Here is a 17,266-nt window from a genome sequence, read left to right as displayed (position 1 = left end):
TAAAAGTATTTAGCTAAAACTTTGCACTACGGAAATTGGATGTGTATTGTGGTTCCGGCCTCATTATTTTATAGGTACTTTCCATATGGACTTATATCAATCTAGCTGATCCCGCGAACTTCGTTATTGTTTAAACCTTCCCTGGCCCTCTACGAACATTTTAAAACCAAAATGAGCCAAATCGGTTCAGCCATTCTCGAGTTTTTGTGAGACTAACGAACAACAATTCATTTTTATATCGGGTGTGTCGTTCAAAATCACATTAAATGAAATGCGTTAATATACTGGTTAATATATGTCCATTAACACAAAGAAAAAAGAAAAATACGTAAAAAAAAAAAAAATTTCAAACAAAGTAAATAGAATAAAAATGTGAGAAAATTAGAACACCATATAAAAGTCAGTCATTACAAACCACTTTAATTCTCCCTTGAAAACTGACAGCTGTCAACTGATCAAAACATTCGATACTCCTAACTTTATCTCTGCTTTACACATGATGTTGTAAATTATAAAAACGAAAAATGACTCCTGTGGCTTAACCACTGAATGGATTAGGTTATTTTTTTTACAATTCGCCATAGAATATCATAAAGTATATGTGATAGAATTTAATGTGATTGTGAACGACACACCCGATATATAAGAAGATTGACGATATAGTTTCGCCCTTGACGGCGGCGAGTACAAGTACGCATATATAACCTATATCCCTTTTTATACTGATACTAGCTTCTACCCGCGGTTTCACCCGCGATCCAAGGTAACTGCTTCACGTAGCCGGAATGACAGAAAGTAACTGTCCAATGTCCATCTCCCGGGTCTAAGCTACCTTCCTCTAAGTTTTAGAATTTTTGGAGCCAGCGGGAACATTACGCCACGCGTGTTTTAGGGTTCAGAATTGAAAATAAAACACGATATAAAAGTAAACAATGTTTTTATTCTTGGTTCCGTACATGCTTCTTTTTCTTTTTCTTCTTCTGCGAGTGTGCTTCTATCAGGTCATCAATTTCCTTGCTGTCGTCGCCTAAGCGTTTCTCGCCACTGAAAAATTATAGAATTTTATAATGCGACGGATTTTTATAACGAATCCATCCGTTGTTTTGCATAATTTGAAATAATGGATACAGTGATTAGACTAACTTAATTTATAAAATTAGGTTCCATAAGACATCTGTCAAAGATAGTCTTGATCGATTGATGATTTTGTTTTAAATAAATGTGCCAGTTTCAAAACAGGCGTATGAGAGCGGAGCTAAAGTCCATTTCACGAAAGAAATCCCGCAGGCGCAGCGCTAGTGTCTATGCAATAGCTCAGTACATACGTACAAAAATATGTAGGTACTTCTTCTTCTTCTTCTTCTTTCGTGTCGATGACATGTCTTATAGTGAGACTACACTTTGTCAGCCCAATATACCGATGACAAGTCAGAGAATATATACTTAGTTCCACAATTTTCCGCGGGACTTCTTTCGTGAAATGGACTTTAGTAACGTTCCTCACACAACAAAATTTCGCGCTACTTTCTTAGGAGATTTTGCGTATCTCTAGTGGTCATTTTGTTCTCCATGCTTCTTATAGACAAAAGGATTTAATTAGTACATACCTCTTAACAGAGACTAGTTGTTTCTGCTTAGTGCCAGCAAGCGCCTGTCCCCAGTCGAGGTCACTGCCCTTGATGCGGTACTGCGCGAGGTCTTCGCCCATCAGACGAGATAATTCCTTGCGCTGTTTGCGCTCCAAGTCCTGAATGTCACACAATTTTGGTTCTTATTCAGTTGAATTTTAAGTCTACAATTAGTTGACAAGTTTGGTATCTAAATTGGATTTTGATGAATGATGCAAGTGTTCAATTCGGAAGTTGACGGTTTTGATATGAATTTTGATTTACAAACATGTTTTTTTTCTTGTGTTATATTGTCTAAAGATTTAACTAAAAATCTAATTTAATTTTAAAGACTATAATAATGGGCTGTTGAGGTTTTTTTAACACGCTTATATTAGCTTCACTTGTAACTATGTATGTAAAAAAATCTTGGAATATTAATTTGACCCACTCCCCGGTCTTCGATGCGGATGAAATTTTGAACACGCTCTGAGTTTTGATGACAATACACGACTAGCTAAGAAACGTCTTTACAAATCCAATTAATCAAAAAATTTCAGTGCGTTCTAAAAGCGTGCTTTTTAGTTTTTTAAACTATCAATTTTATAAATGAAATAAAACAAACAATAACGACTAAATACTGGCAACTGTTTATTTCTGAAGCACAAAACTACAGTTGCCACTAATACACCAAAAACTATTACCTTTGCTGCCTTCGACAATTCTTCTTGTAAGCTCTGTTTGACAGGTCCCATAGACACGTCATCTGTATTTTTATCATCAATACCGATCTCCTTGGCAACGGAATCTTCTAGAACAGCGTTTAACGAAGCGTTTATTTTCTTGCAAGCTTCAAAAAACTTCGCCAGGATCTGAGAGCCTGGTAACCCAAGTTCGGATGCTATGTCATCCACATCTTTCATTTGGAAACCCATTGCTATGAATAGAACCTGGAACGAGATATCAATGTTTTAGGGCTTTTTAAATATTAATAGGTAGAAAAAGAGCTTTTTAGATTATTGACATTATAATTGGAAATGATGCTGTCAACGCATTTACTTGAACGCTTGTGAATTGTATGAAAGTGAATTCATTGTTACTACACAAAAATGATCTCTAAAATTGAAGACAAAGAGTCTAATATTTTACTACTATACCGCTTAAATATTTCACTATTGTAAAACTACGTTTAAAATTATTTATTAATGAATACAAAAGTGATCCTAAGGCTAAAGACATATTATACATAGACATATATACATATTATACAAAGACATATTACATATATAGTCTAAAATACTTCATTACTTACTTGTTGAATAGCATCTAGTTTAGCCGTGGTCTTCGCAAGGAACACGAGGTTTGCAAGTGAAGCCAGTAAGTCTGTTATGAGTCTGTAGTCAGCCTGTTGTCGCGTGTAAGCCTCGAGACGTGCCAAGTCGTGGCCTGATAGGTGCTGGCCTATTAGTTCCTTTGTTAACGCTGGAAGGTAGAATTACGTTTATATTTTCTTGAATTTACAAGAAATATTATGATTTTTATAAATGATAGTAAATTATAGATAATTTAGTTAGAAGGAAAGCTTGATATTTGAAATACATAAACAGTTTTTGAACATTGGTTTTCATATTTTGCCAAGTCAAAGTAACAGAAAATTGCCTATTGGACTTTAAAGCGAGAGAGATACCTATACAATTTTTGAACTCTGATATGAGATTTATCTGCTTAGTCTTTTTCCATTTATGTTCGGGTTGCCTACCAGTCTTAAAGGGGTATCAAGTCGTCCTTATAATTGGTTTGTAAGTCAGAGAGGAAATCGCACCCGGCCAAATGTAGCCTGTGTTACCCAGTTATAATGTAGCTATCCAGTATTTTCAGTACTTTTGGAGCAAAAAAAACATATGTACTACTTTAAATATACTCACCAGGTTTATCCACCTTAACATTGTCGTTAACTAGCGTGGTCAGAGCTAGCGAGGCGGGCAGCTTCCTCAAAGCCCGAGGCAGAAGTCGGGCGAGGCGGCGTCGGAAGTCGGCACTGTAAGCCGACAGCCAACTCGCCTCGCCGAGTGCTCGGAGCATAATGCACGAGTGTTCGCCTGTCAACTCGTTGGCTTTTTGACTGTTGAAGAATTTTGGTTTGTGTGTGTTATTTATTAAGTTGTAAGTATTGGGACGATTTTGAGGTTTTTTTTTGTTTTTATATTATGATCTTTGTTATTGTGATGGATGCCTCATAAATAAAATAAAAAAAACATAATTTTGAGCGGTTTCGAGAAAAAAACATAAGTCAATATTTCACATTCAAAATGCAACTTAATTTATAAACTAAACCTTCATCTTTACACCACTTAACGATAATCAAACCTGAACCAGCTGTCAAGTCGTGAGTTTGCCGAATGGGAGGCAATTTCGTTATATGTTTAAGTGGTGTAACCCACTCTAATGAAAAAAGCTTACCTGAGATATACAGGCACGTATTTCTGCGACTTCCAGAACTTGAGCAATTCTTCAGTAAGACCAAAACTTGTGCCGAGGTAGTCTAAGTGTTCCGCGCGAACTTCTGTTAAACGTTTCAGCAAAGTTGGCGGTTTACTCCTGAAAATAAAATATGATTATAATTAGCCTGGATAAAACTTTCCTTTATGGACAAATGATTTGAAAACTCATATTTTTATTGAAGATAGTCCTAGACAAACAGGTTTTTACAAAGTTTGAATTCTAAGAAAGTCACAGTTTATTATATCGGGTGTGTCGTTCACAATCACATTAAATGAAATGCGTTACTATACTGGTTAATATATGTCGATTAATACAAATAAAAAAGAAAAATACATAAAAATAAAAAATAAAATTTTTCAAACAAAGTAAATAGGATAAAAATGTGCGAAAATTAGAACACCATATAAAACTCAGTCATTACAAACCAACTGAAATTCTCCCTTGAAAACTGACTGCTGTCAACTGATCAAAACATTGGATACTCCTAACTTTATCTCTGCTTTACACATGATGTTGTAAATTATAAAAACGAAAAATGACTCCCGTGGTTAAACCACTGAATGGATTAGGTTATTTTTTTTACAATTCGCCATAGAATATCATAAGGTATATGTGATAGGATTTAATGTGATTGTGAACGACACACTCGTTATATTTCTTCTTCCAGCGTTTGTCTCATTTAAATAGACAGGATTTTTTTTGCTGGGTTTTTGACCAAAATGGCTATGCCAACCCCCAACATTCCTTATAACATAATTTTACATAGAATGAAGTGGTTTTAAATTGACAGGTTGAAAACGTATTTTTTAAAGTTATTTCATAAGGCAGTCCTCACCTAGGCACGATATTCTCAGTGTGCAGCGTATTAGTGTTGCCATTGGCGTTAACATCATCGTCGTCAGAGTGTTCCTCGTCTAGGCAAGGCACGTCGCCCGAGTAGTATGCTGATAGTTGCTGTAGAGCCCGCTTGCCGTAACCCATCTGTATAAAAGGTAAAATAAAATATGTAATACATTAAATTTTTATCACCTTAAAAGCCAAGAACGGTGAACCAATATGCAATTCTTTATTAGCATTCATGGTGGTAAATTTTACAGTCTAGAATAAATATGGACCCCATTGCACATGTGGCCGTGATAGAAAAATAATTTGGGCATGCCAATATTCTGCATCGAAATTTTCTTTTCACACAGACCGGAATCGGCTCCGATCGGTTGCGTGAGATGCAATCGGAGCCAAACGTCTGCAAGACCAAGAAAAACTACGCGATCGGAGCCGGTCGGCTCCTCTTATTATTTCACACCAAGCGCCTTCGAGCTTTCTTAATAACAAAAACAGAGCACATTTTCAACGTGTTAAGAATTTGCTCTCCTCTCCGAGCCGGTCTGTCTGAACGACCTTCTTGTTTCTTGCGGCTTGAATCTTTGCTCGATGGCAAGACACTGTGTCATTGTATTTTTTTTAATTTGTTACTTATTTTAGGAATTTAGCACCTATGTTAAGTTAATAATGGTTCGCCATCTTCGTTATAAGCTGCAGCCAAGTTTCTCCAAAATCCATCCAGTAGGGAAACAAATATTCACACATACAAAATTTATGTTTGAATGTATGTAAGCAGAAGCATATAGTTAACTCACCCTCTGATAAGAAGGATGTGTAGCAATCCTCACTATCCTGGCTCCAGACAGTTTGGGAAAGTCTTTATCTCCAAATTGTTCACAAATGTTCCACGGGATGAGGTCGCCGGCGGCTTTGCGACCGCGGCCTAGACTGTCTCGGACTGACCTAGAATGGGGAAGAACTTTCTAGAAGACGTACAGTTTTTGGACAATAACTTTGCTTTTTCGAAGGTAGTCTTTGAAGTCTCAATTTGCGCAACAATTTTCACTATACATACATATACATAGTAGGCAACTTTTGACAAGCTTATCTCACAGAGAAGGAATACACGTAAATCACCATTTAAAAGGCAGATTGGTAATTTCAGATTTTTAATACCAGGTTTCCTCAACGATGTTTTCCTCCGCTGTTAATCATTGGTGTGCAAGACAGGTATAATAAACTAGCTGTTTCCCGCGGTTCCATCCACGTCCCAAGTGGATTAAAAGTAGCCTACGTCCTTTCTAAAGCTATAGATTCGACTATCTGTGTACAAAATTTCATTGAAATTGATTCACTACTTTTTATTATGTTAGTAGTGTGTAACCTGGTCAGTCAGACAGTATTACTTCCGTATTTCTAGGTATTATCAATATAAAGATAAAAAAATCTTGTAAATGGTCACTTACTTGTCAGAAATATTGCCTTCTAGACACATCTGTATGACACAGAGTATCTCCGGCATGCTGGTGCTACTGGGCGGCGTCGGCGCGAGCAACACGAACAGGCAATGCGCCGGCGCGTCCGCCAGCAGTTGTATGTCGTTCGGACTGTTCTGTACGGGGAATTGGACTTTATTGTCTTGGGTGTAGAGTTGGAAATTGTGTGATTTATGTAATTCTGTGTTATTGTTTTCTTAAAAAATCCAGACAGAAAGAAAAGGAGTGCCCTTCAAAATCAAAAAGGGAGTACGCCAAGGTTCACCAAAATTATTCTCGGCTGTGATAGAACATATATTTAGAAAACTCAATTGGGATGCTTTTGGGATAAATATAAATGGCGAAAAGCTAAATCACCTTAGATTTGCAGATGACCTGATTTTGCTTAACGAAAACCAGCAAGGCTTGGAAATAATGCTAACGCAATTGAATACAGAAAGCAATATTGTAGGTTTGTCCATGAATCCAGACAAAACCAAAGTAACCAGATAGTAGACACTAACCAGATAGAATATGTTGATGAATATGTATATCTGGGGCAAATTATTGTACCGGAAGAACAGACGCAGAAAGAAATTAACATAAGAATAAGTAAAGCTTGGAAAAAGTTCTGGTCCCTGAAGGAAGTAATGAAGAACCCACACATATCCTTGAAAGATAAGACTACTGTGTTTAACTCATGCATATTACCATGTTTAACGTATGGAGCACAGACCTGGGATCTTACTGGCAAACAGAGTGGAGCACTCAGAGTATGTCAGAACAAAATGGAAAGGAGCATTCTTAACCTGAAGTTAAGAGACAAAATTAAACTTAAAAGTATCAGGAGAAAGATAAAAATCATAGATGTCACTTACACAATGAAAAATCTTAAATGGAACTGGGTAGGCCATTTGATGAGAAACAAAAATGACAAATGGACTAAAAAGGTAACTGAATGGTACCCACGAGATGGGAAAAGAAAGAAAGGGCGTCCAAAAATGAGATGGGAGGACGATATCAGAAAGATAGCTGGGACTACATGGCAAAGAAAAGCCGCAAACAGGGATACATGGAAAAGCCTAGGGGAGGCCTATGCCAAACGGCAAACTGATAATACCGAGACCGATACCGATGTCGAAGAGTAAAAGAAGTAACGAACCATTAACTAATTTAATTCCTAAGAATATGCATGATTAAAATTTAAATGTAATAATATAAATCAATTAATTGTACTATAAGAAAAAAGGTTATAATGTAAGTTATAATAAATAATATAATTAGATTTGGAAATTATGTAGAAATTGAATGTATTTAATATTTATGTAATAATTTCATTATCAGTAATAAAGGCTATTTGTATTTGTATTTGTACTGTATTTGTGTTATTGTTTTCTTGATAATTCAAATCACATAAATGTGGTACTTATTAGATGCTGAATATATTTTATTTTTGATCTTGTTATATTTTTTGAGCAGATCCGCATTTTTTTTTTTTAATACACGCAAGGATGATTTTGTTTATATTATTTTATAAACTAGATTAGGATTACAGTACATACTTTTGTTTTTTATTGTTTTATTTTATTGTATATTTTTTTTTTTTAATATATTTTGTGTAAATATCTTGTGTTTTTAACTACTCGAATGCCAAAAAGGGTTATGTTTTTATTTTATTTTTGTAAGTTAAATAAGTGCCGCATTAGATTGCACCTATCTGTAATGTTAGTGATAAGGTTGAGAAATAAATAAATCTATACATATAATAAAATGATAGGAAAGTCAAAACTGTACATTGAATATTTTTTTTAAAGAATACTTGGGGGGTGATCCATAATCGATTCTGAATCCAAATATGTAGTTTTTAGAATTTTTGTCTGTATGTCTGTTTATCTGTTTGTCTGTATGTTTGTCCCGGATAAACTCAAAAAGTACTCATCATCCTCCGAGCCTTTTTTCCCAATCATGTTGGGGTCGGCTTCCAGTCTAACCGGATTCAGCTGAGTACCAGTGCTTTACAAGAAGCGACTGCCTATCTGACCTCCTCAACCCAATTACCCGGGCAACCCGATACCCCTGGTTTGACTGGTGTCAGACTTACTGGCTTCTGACTACCCGTAACGACTGCCAAGGATGTTCAATGACAGCCGGGACCTACAGTTTAACGTGCCATCCGAAACACAGCCAATGATGTCTAAGATATACTTAGAAAGTACATACAAACTTAGAAAAGTTGCATTAGTACTTGCCTGACCTGGGATCGAACCTGCGCCCTCATACTTGAGAGGTTGGTCCTTTACCCACTAGGCCACCACGACTCAAAAAGTACTGCATGGATTTAAATCAAATTTTGCATGACTATTACCTGGGGGCCGGTTCAACACATAGGCTATATATTATCTCGCTATCGCCTACGGGGGATGAGCAATGAACGATTAAATGCACGAGAACGCAGACGAAGTCGCGGGCAACAGCTAGTAATAAATAAATATAAATACAAAGGTGTAGATAAAAAATATGGCGGATTGTACCAATTATGTGTCAAAAATGTGGTAATTTTTAAGGAGATTTTTTCAGTTATCCAAAGAAGAGAATCCTTACCTTATAATGACTAGCCACGTAAATAGCGACCATTCTATGCAGAAAGGCTTCAGCAGCTTTATGGTAACAGAACAAGGCGTCTCTATTAACGCGGTAAAGTTCACAGGCGGCGGGGGGCGGGGCGCCCGCCCCTACGGACGGGGGCGGGGCTTCCAGGCACAGGAGGGAGTTAAGCCACGCCTCTACAGCGTCGCCGGAACGGTAACGTATTGGTTCTTCTAGTTTTATCTAAAATGTTAAAAAAATAAAGTAAATAGAAAGTTTATAAGTTAAAGTAGATAAAAAATCAAGTTTTGATAGTCAATTTTAGATGAGAGCCCCAAATAAACGCCCGATTGCTCACTCAGATACAGTGAGCAATCAAATGAATGTCATTATTTAGTCATTGTCATTGTTGTAGTATGTCATTGTTCACGAATTTAGAATAAAACACTTTTTTTTTGTAACATTTTCATATCTTTTGAATCGGACAAGTACCCGACACCGTGGACGACAGTAGCGCCAGTGGCGCACGCGTGGCTGCGGCCGACACGTGGCGCAGGGGGATGATACTCTGTCAGCACTAATACACTCACCGGTGGCGGAGCATTATGCTGCGTCTGCAACTTGGCGAACAGTTTCAATGACAGCGCTCTCCCCGTGCCCTCGTAGCCCGACACCGTGGACGACAGCAGCGCCAGTGGCGCACGCGTGGCTGCGGCCGACACGTGGCTGAGGGGAATGGCGGCGGCCTCGTCTACTAGGACCAAGTCAGCTGCCGACATGAGTGTGTGCTCGTCCGGGGTTATGTACTGGGGACAAGATGTATTTATTTACACATAATATTATCATCTGCATTGCCTTTTCGCAACTTTGTTGAGTTCGGCTTCAAGTTTGACTGGATGTAGTTCAGTACCAGTGCTCAATCCTGTGAATTATCGGAGTAAACTGGTATCCCTTGGCAAGACTGGTTGTCAGACTTTCTGATTTCTAATCCGTAACGACTGTCACAGATGTTCAAATGATAGCCAGCCCACCAATTGATTGTGTCTTCCGAAACATGAAGGAACTCGTCGTGACAAGATGGGCACCCCTCCACCACACGACACCCATACATCAGAAAGCGCCAAGCGTTCTTTAACCTTAGGATCGATGGATCCGCGCGGCTGTTACTTATCCACGAGCTCCTCCTCGCTTATAAATTCCACAAATACATAACGACTGCAAGCAAGCAATACCTCCTATCTGACATTTTTGTTTCAAAAAACCAAAAAACTTGTATCTACCATAAACTACCTTTAGATTCAAAATAAAAACAAAAAACTTTATTAATCAATACTATGCTTAGAAAAAGAAAACTTGGATTTTCAGTATCTCATTATACCTTCCTCGGAATAAGGATTTTATTAAGTTTTATTTTTCCCCTTTAAAATCCACCCGGAGTCAGATAGGAGGTATTGCTTGCTTGCAGTCGATAAGCAATTACTAATTTTGAGGAATATTTTATTAATGTAGTTACCAATTTTATCTAGAAATATAAAAAGTATTACTATTCAAACTCACCTGCACAGTTTGCCTCGAATTCCTGGCAATATTGACTCTTATAATCGCCTTCTTAAAATCCGGGTTCGTCGACCTTACAATATTGTAATCGATATGTTCTTGATAAAGGCACGCATCGAGTCCTTTTAGTAAGAACTCGAATAACGTGATTAAGTTTTCTGGATGCGGGGAAGTGACGTAGATGTTGACGTAGCCGAGAGCAACGGCTGCGGCGATCGAGAGGCCGAGGCAGGCGGACTTACCTCGGCCTCGGGCAGCTGTGAGGCAGTGAGGCGGTCTGGGGAAAGAATAATGGGTAAATGAGGGTTTTCTCGGTATTTTTACAATAGGTGCGCTTCTTTTGTTCGAAAGGTTTATTTAACTCTGAAAGTTCTTACAATTTAAATGTAACCCTATTAGCTTTTTCGAAAAACTTTTTTTTTTATAAAAATAATTTCGGATTACGATAATCGGATAATTGTAAGAAGTTTGCGAGTTAAACTAAGACATTAAAAATTACTTTGAGGTATATTACACATGCAAAAGACCACAGCTTACATCAAATTTTAACTTAGGTAAAATATAAAAAATATTTATTTTTTAATTTAAGCAACCAGCTGACATTGTTAAATAAACAACCTTAAAACATAATCTAGTTTTCCTTTTAAGAATCTGTTAGGATCAAATATTTATTGAACTTACCTGGTCTGTTTATCAGCGAGTGTGTTAATAAGTGCGACTAGCGCGGTCGCCTGGTCGTAAGTGCGACACAACGCGACAAGCGGCCCGGCCGGCGGCGAGTCCGATAGCGACGATATTAGTTCAGTCAGTTTTGGGTTCACACGCTGAAAATATGAAATTAAGGCTTTATTTTATTCTTGTAAAAAAGATTGTAAAGTAAAAATAATATTAGTGAGTCAAAATTATTAGTGGAATATCTGCAACACTATAAATATTTTCAATAAAACGCAAACTATCCTAAAACAGCATAAAGTAAAAACTAATAAGGGATGGTGCAATTGCTGTATAAGATAATAAAGTCATTTATAATAGTGAAATCTTGACGTTGTAGTGTTAATGGAAGGAAATCAAATCTCCGATTTTTTTACTCCCTAATGAAAAAATACAATGGTGGATTTCGTGTGTCTGGTCCCCTGATAAAAAAGCCTTTGCAACCTAAGCCTATGCTAAATTTCAATTCAATTAATTCAGCTGTTTCAACATTAAAGCATTACAAACAAATGAGTTCATTTGCATTTATAATATCAGTAATAGATATTTTCAACGAAAGCCAGTTAATCACTCAATATAAACTTCTTACTCACCTCAGGAGTAACATCAACAGGCTCCACTTGAGCAGTCTTCGAGGATATAGGCAGAACTGTGAGAGAGTCATCCAGTACTAAGCACCGAGGGTGATCAGCTAGAGATAGGAGGAATCTCTCGTTAAAGCGGTTCACTACTGTGTCGTGCGCTTCAGTTTTGAATCTGAAAATGGAACAATGCTAGTGAATTATTTTTTAAGAATGAGAAGAAAAAAATATCAGACAAAAAAGTTTTAATAACACGTCTTTGTATGAACAATGTGCTGTATTTACTGGATCCTGAGGTTGTATATTTTTAGTTTATAATATTTTGTTAAAATGCAGAATTTTTTTTATAATAATATAGTCATAAGAACATATACCTTTACTGAGTTCAATAAGTCAGAGTTAAATTATTTACTTAATTTAGGACACCACTAGCATTTATATGAACGTAAAGTAGTTTCCTATGGAAACATTCCCAAGCAATATGATATTTACCTGGAGTGAACATCCATGGTAATAGAATGCAACTGTCTCAAGGAGTCCATGGATTTGAGCAGGAATACAATCAAACCTCCTCCTTCTACAGTCTCCACTGTACGCGCCATCAAGTTGGGAGTGAGGGCTTCAAAATCCTGTAAAATAATATTTTATCATTATATGGCATTTTTTGTTGCCAGCTAGTAGAAAATCAGGGTATTTAATGCAATACAAAAATTAAATTATAATGTGTAGTATATAGTATGTTTTTATTTTTCATTAAAATATCATTTCAGAACCAGATCAGCCGATTAGGATTATATATGTTAATTAACCCTTACACTGAATGAATTAATGTAATAGAAGCGAGATGGAGTGCAAATTTTATATTCATAAAATCATTAAGTATAATTGTGGTAATATCTTGGTAATTGTTTAAAATTTCCACAAAAAGTTGCTGTTACAAAATGCATATTACCTGTAACACACACATGCCATATGTCTGACCGAGCATGGTGTGACTCTCAGAGTAATACCGTCCATGTATAGTGGTAGCCACTCTGAACGCATCAAACAGAGATTCTTCCGACACCTCCAGCTTGCCTGCAGCTATTTTCTTTGCTCTTTTACGTCCATGACTAGAAGTAAAGGATATTTTTTATCATGCTATGCATATAATCAAGTTAAGTACAACTTGTACTTTTTTCACAATAAGATGATTTCCCTGATGAGTCAAATTTTTCCCTGTCGCACATACTTACTTGTTTTGTAAATAGTTTTATTACAAAAAAATGTATATATTGAGTTCAGTAATCAGTACTAATCAGTAGTTAGTTGGTTGATTTAGAAAATTAAATCATCCTCCGAGCCTTTTTCCCAAACTATGTTGGGGTCGGCTTCCAGTCTAACCGGATTCAGCTGAGTACCAGTGCTTTACAAGAAGCGACTGCCTATCTGACCTCCTCAACCCAGTTACCCGGGCAACCCGATACCCCTTGGTTAGACTGGTGTCAGACTTACTGGCTTCTGACTACCCGTAACGACTGCCAACGATGTTCAATGACAGCCGGGACCTACAGTTTAACGTGCCATCCGAAACACAGTTAGAAAATTAAATATTAAATTTTATTTGAAACTTACTTGCTAATAGCTTCATCCTTATTCTTATAGCACCAAAGAACTGTAGGCCTAGCCTTGACGGTAGACTTTACAAGCATATCATACAAAATTGGAACCTGAAAGAAAACAAACTCTCTCTGTACAAGATTGTTTTAAGTTATTTAGACCCAAGTTAAAATAATATCAGGCCGATATATATAATATATATAATATAATAATAAATCTTTATTTCAGACCAAGTTCGTCCATAGAATTCTTTACATAACACAAACACAATTACAAATCACAAATCATGTTAGTAAAACCAGTAGACATCGGTTTATGTATATAGACATCAGTTTTCTTAAAATAACTGTTTATTATGAGTATAATCATCCTCCTGCCCCTATCCCAGGAGGAAGATTACTATATTTTTGTGCATATAAAACTTTCTGTGAACTTAGGTCTAGAGATGGGTAACTCAGGAGTGATAGATAAAAAAGATATGTATCTTTCCGTTCTTATCACTCACTCTTTGTATCAGTTCAAATCCGAATGTATCAGTGTATCTTTAACAACTCATTCAATCCGTCGTCCGTTTGTATCTGTGTTTCACTCGCACACACAGCGTTGAGCGGCTGGCGTCACGGTTTCTCATCGGAAAGCCCAGACATCTCTTTCGCACTTCCCTACTTAGAATATTCTGTCACACTTTCTCGATACCGAGAATAAGTGTTTGACCATTATTTTTATTTATTTCTTCGATTTACACGGCTTTAACAGCCAATTATATAAATCGTAAACTTAAATTCAAAATGAAAAATAGAAATTTAAAAATAATAAAAAAATAAACTTAAATATATTATAAACTGTTATACGAATCTATCTATCCTAAACGAATCTATCACTCTTAGTTCGTACTAATTTAGTGATACATTGGATTGAATTGAACGAAGCGAGTCACTCTGAGCAACAGTACAATGTCACTCGCGGATTCGAAAGGATATAGAGATACAAAAGAGTGATACATATCCCAGTGATCAAAAGATACATATCAATCTTTTCTTTTCAATGATACGTTTTTCCCATGTCTACTTAGGTCTTAATCAAATAAAACAGGCACGAGTCAGGCTTTGTAATACAACCCAATGAAGAGAGGAGTTTATGCTAGCTTGTAATTCGCTTTCCTCTTGAATCATTGGCCATATCACTTTTGTTCAATGTAACAAATACCACATGCATATATTCTTGTTTTATACTTCACGGTTTAAACATGCACATAATGTTTGGTAGTTTAAAAATACAATTCAATGTGCTTACTTGGTCTCTACTTTTGTCTCCCACAAGGATAATCATTGTTCGGTGTCCCAATTTAACGCCATTCTCTATCATAACCCTTATACGGTTATCTATTTTCTTCTTCACCATTTTAAAAGTAATTTACTTTAAAAACACGGAGAATGTACGAACTTTATAACCTAGAAATTATAAATAATCACACGGCTTTCAAGCATGTTTATGACAAACTGTCAAGTGTCAAGCAAATGACATTGACGTTACAGTCCGTTCTGAAACCCATCTGAAACCAGACACAGCAGCCGTTTTGCGCAACATGTTGATTTGTGTTTTGTGTGCAGGAGTTTTGGGTTCTCAGATTCTCTTACTGCGTATCGCATTTTGGGTTTTAGAAACTTTCACAGAGCAACCCGGAGTCTGGAAATTGGTGATTGATACAGCCGTGGGAAAGGTCCTGCTGCGCCTTAACTCTCTCCGGTCTCGCTAATGTTCGCTAATGACAAAGTGTAGTTTCACCATAAGACAAGTTCTGTACAGCTGGCTGATTTTCTTGTATGAGAATAGCTGCCGTGGCCGACAATCGGCTAGGAGGCTAGGACGCCATTCTATTCTCGTTACAGTTATTTTTGCACTGGCAACGCAACGAACAAGCGTCGTTGGTTCGTCCGGCTTGCTGTCAATGTCAAAGAAAACCAAGCAAACTGTTCATATTATTGAAAATTTGCGTTTTCTTTAATAATTATGAGATAAAATTGATATAATACATAGTTATGTGACATCCATGTTCTTTTAAAAGTTCTATCATAGCGTGACGCTATCCGTGAGTGTCGGTATTTTGCATTTTAAGTGTGCGTTAAAAGCCGTTCGCTTGTACTGTTATAATGGCTAAATCACAAATAAATACTAAATCCAGCAACTACATAAAGGACAGAGAAGGTTTCCTGAAGGAGTTGAAGCAGTTCAATGAGAGTAAAAAGTTAGTATACCTTATATAGGCCAAAACTTATTTGTATATAATGACACAAGATATTATGCATTTGTGTTTGTGAATTCTCCAACTATGAAGTCTTCTTCTTTGATAGTTTCTATGATTTGCATGTTCTTTTGTGAGTATATTCTCTCTATTCATTAATTCCCTATTATGTGCTTTTCATTGCAAGTTGTACTTTGTGCTTAAATGTTTTCACCTTAGTTCACATAACCTAGCAGCAATATATGTAAACCTACCCGCTTATTTACATACAAACAAACACTTTCCCAGGTTAAATTTATTGTGTTGATGCTAATTTTTCAATTTATTTATTTTCCTATTTCTATTCAGTTTAAAGTTTTTTTTCACCTGATTGCCGATATGAATAAAAAATTTAGTAATATAATTTCTTTTACAGTCTACCAACAAAAGTGCCAATAGTGAATGGCATAGAAATAGATCTGTATCTCTTCTACACTTTGGTACAACAGCGAGGTGGACTCAGCAAGGTAAGACATGTTACATTTATTGTTCGGTAGGTTTGCTTGTCTCAAGCTACACATCAATTCAAAACTGTAGGCAATAACACTACTACGAATGAATGAGGTGACAAAATCGGTAACTTCAGATAAGCTAAGTTAAATGACAAAGAAAAAGCACCTTTGAGAAGGTCATCATGGTTGTAGAATTCTTATTGGAGTTGATTGTTACTTCAACTTGATTTAACTGTTAGAACTTAATACTTATAAGTAGTTATTACTTTAGCTTTACATAATTTTACTTTCCAGAGTTACAGTTAATTCAAAGTCAAAGTCAAAGTATTATATTAATTCAATTTGATATTTGTTGATACCATATACATAAAGGTAGAATTCCGTGGATCGCGGCTGCGGCAGCCGCGCGCGGCCTACGACAGTCGTCGGCCGCGCGCGGCCGACGAATTTCGTAAGCCGCGCGCGGCATTGTCTTGAGTTAGTCGATTTTGTTCGTCCGTTCCCTCTAGTCGAAGTGCTAATTGATATCCTTGAAGAAGAGGAGGATGACGTGCTGCTGTGGCTGTATAATGTAAATAGATTACCAATCGACACTATCTTTAAAAAGTAGAAATGAAGGATACTACCAAATACTGATTCAAAAGCATTTGTATTGTAATGAAAACAAAAGGAAGTTTTGCCGACATTCTGGTTTTACTAAGCTTCTATAGATGTTATTAAGCACAAGACCATGTTGAGATGCGAACGGCCGCGAGCGGCTCACGAAATTCGTCGGCCGCGCGCGACTGTCGCGGACCTCGGCAGCGGTGCCATACATTTTCATATGTTGACTATTGCCGCGCGCGGCCGACGACTGTCGTAGGCCGCGCGCGGCTGTCGCAGCCGCGATCCACGGAATTCTACCTTAAGAGGAAATTATATATTTCTCATTGTCCTAAACGCTAATATTGGTTAGACTGAAAGTCAACCTCAACATAGTTGGGATAAGGCTAGGCTGATGATGTCTAACAGCCAGTTTCTTCATCAAAAGTTAAAGCCAAAGTAAAAGTTAAAGTAATGTCTAAAGTAAAAGTAACGGTCAAATTCAATTTTT

The 17,266-nt window shown here is 36.8% G+C and overlaps 2 protein-coding genes across 9 annotated transcripts in view; one reads left to right on the top strand and one right to left on the bottom strand.

The window, feature by feature from the left end:
• Positions 1-923: 923 nt before the first annotated feature.
• LOC124635854 (RNA cytidine acetyltransferase) lies at positions 924-14,939 on the bottom strand. The gene is made up of 18 exons (XM_047171803.1): positions 14,734-14,939; positions 13,456-13,550; positions 12,794-12,953; positions 12,334-12,470; positions 11,854-12,016; positions 11,231-11,373; positions 10,550-10,826; positions 9,583-9,798; positions 9,008-9,235; positions 6,398-6,543; positions 5,747-5,894; positions 4,945-5,090; positions 4,068-4,205; positions 3,533-3,729; positions 2,920-3,089; positions 2,312-2,557; positions 1,608-1,747; positions 924-1,044 (listed from the first exon to the last, which is right to left on the bottom strand). Exons 1-18 carry the CDS (start codon positions 14,839-14,841, stop codon positions 939-941), a joined length of 2,964 nt encoding a protein of 987 aa, XP_047027759.1. The 5' UTR covers positions 14,842-14,939; the 3' UTR covers positions 924-938.
• A 435-nt stretch (positions 14,940-15,374) lies between these two features.
• The window catches only part of LOC124635685 (AT-rich interactive domain-containing protein 2), a 30,049-nt gene continuing 28,157 nt past the window's right edge, over positions 15,375-17,266 (top strand). For all 8 annotated transcript variants that reach the window (XM_047171633.1, XM_047171632.1, XM_047171630.1 and 5 more), the window contains exons 1-2: positions 15,375-15,685; positions 16,098-16,188. In XM_047171633.1, coding sequence (XP_047027589.1) covers positions 15,591-15,685; positions 16,098-16,188 — 186 coding nt within the window. In that variant the 5' untranslated portion in view covers positions 15,375-15,590. The remainder of the gene's footprint in view (positions 15,686-16,097; positions 16,189-17,266) is intronic.

The sequence above is a fragment of the Helicoverpa zea genome, chromosome 13 (assembly GCF_022581195.2).
Source record: "Helicoverpa zea isolate HzStark_Cry1AcR chromosome 13, ilHelZeax1.1, whole genome shotgun sequence".
In the NCBI taxonomy this organism is placed as follows: domain Eukaryota; kingdom Metazoa; phylum Arthropoda; class Insecta; order Lepidoptera; family Noctuidae; genus Helicoverpa; species Helicoverpa zea.
The sequence above is the reverse complement of the archived record's forward strand: the minus strand, read 5'-3'. Positions and strand labels throughout refer to the sequence as shown.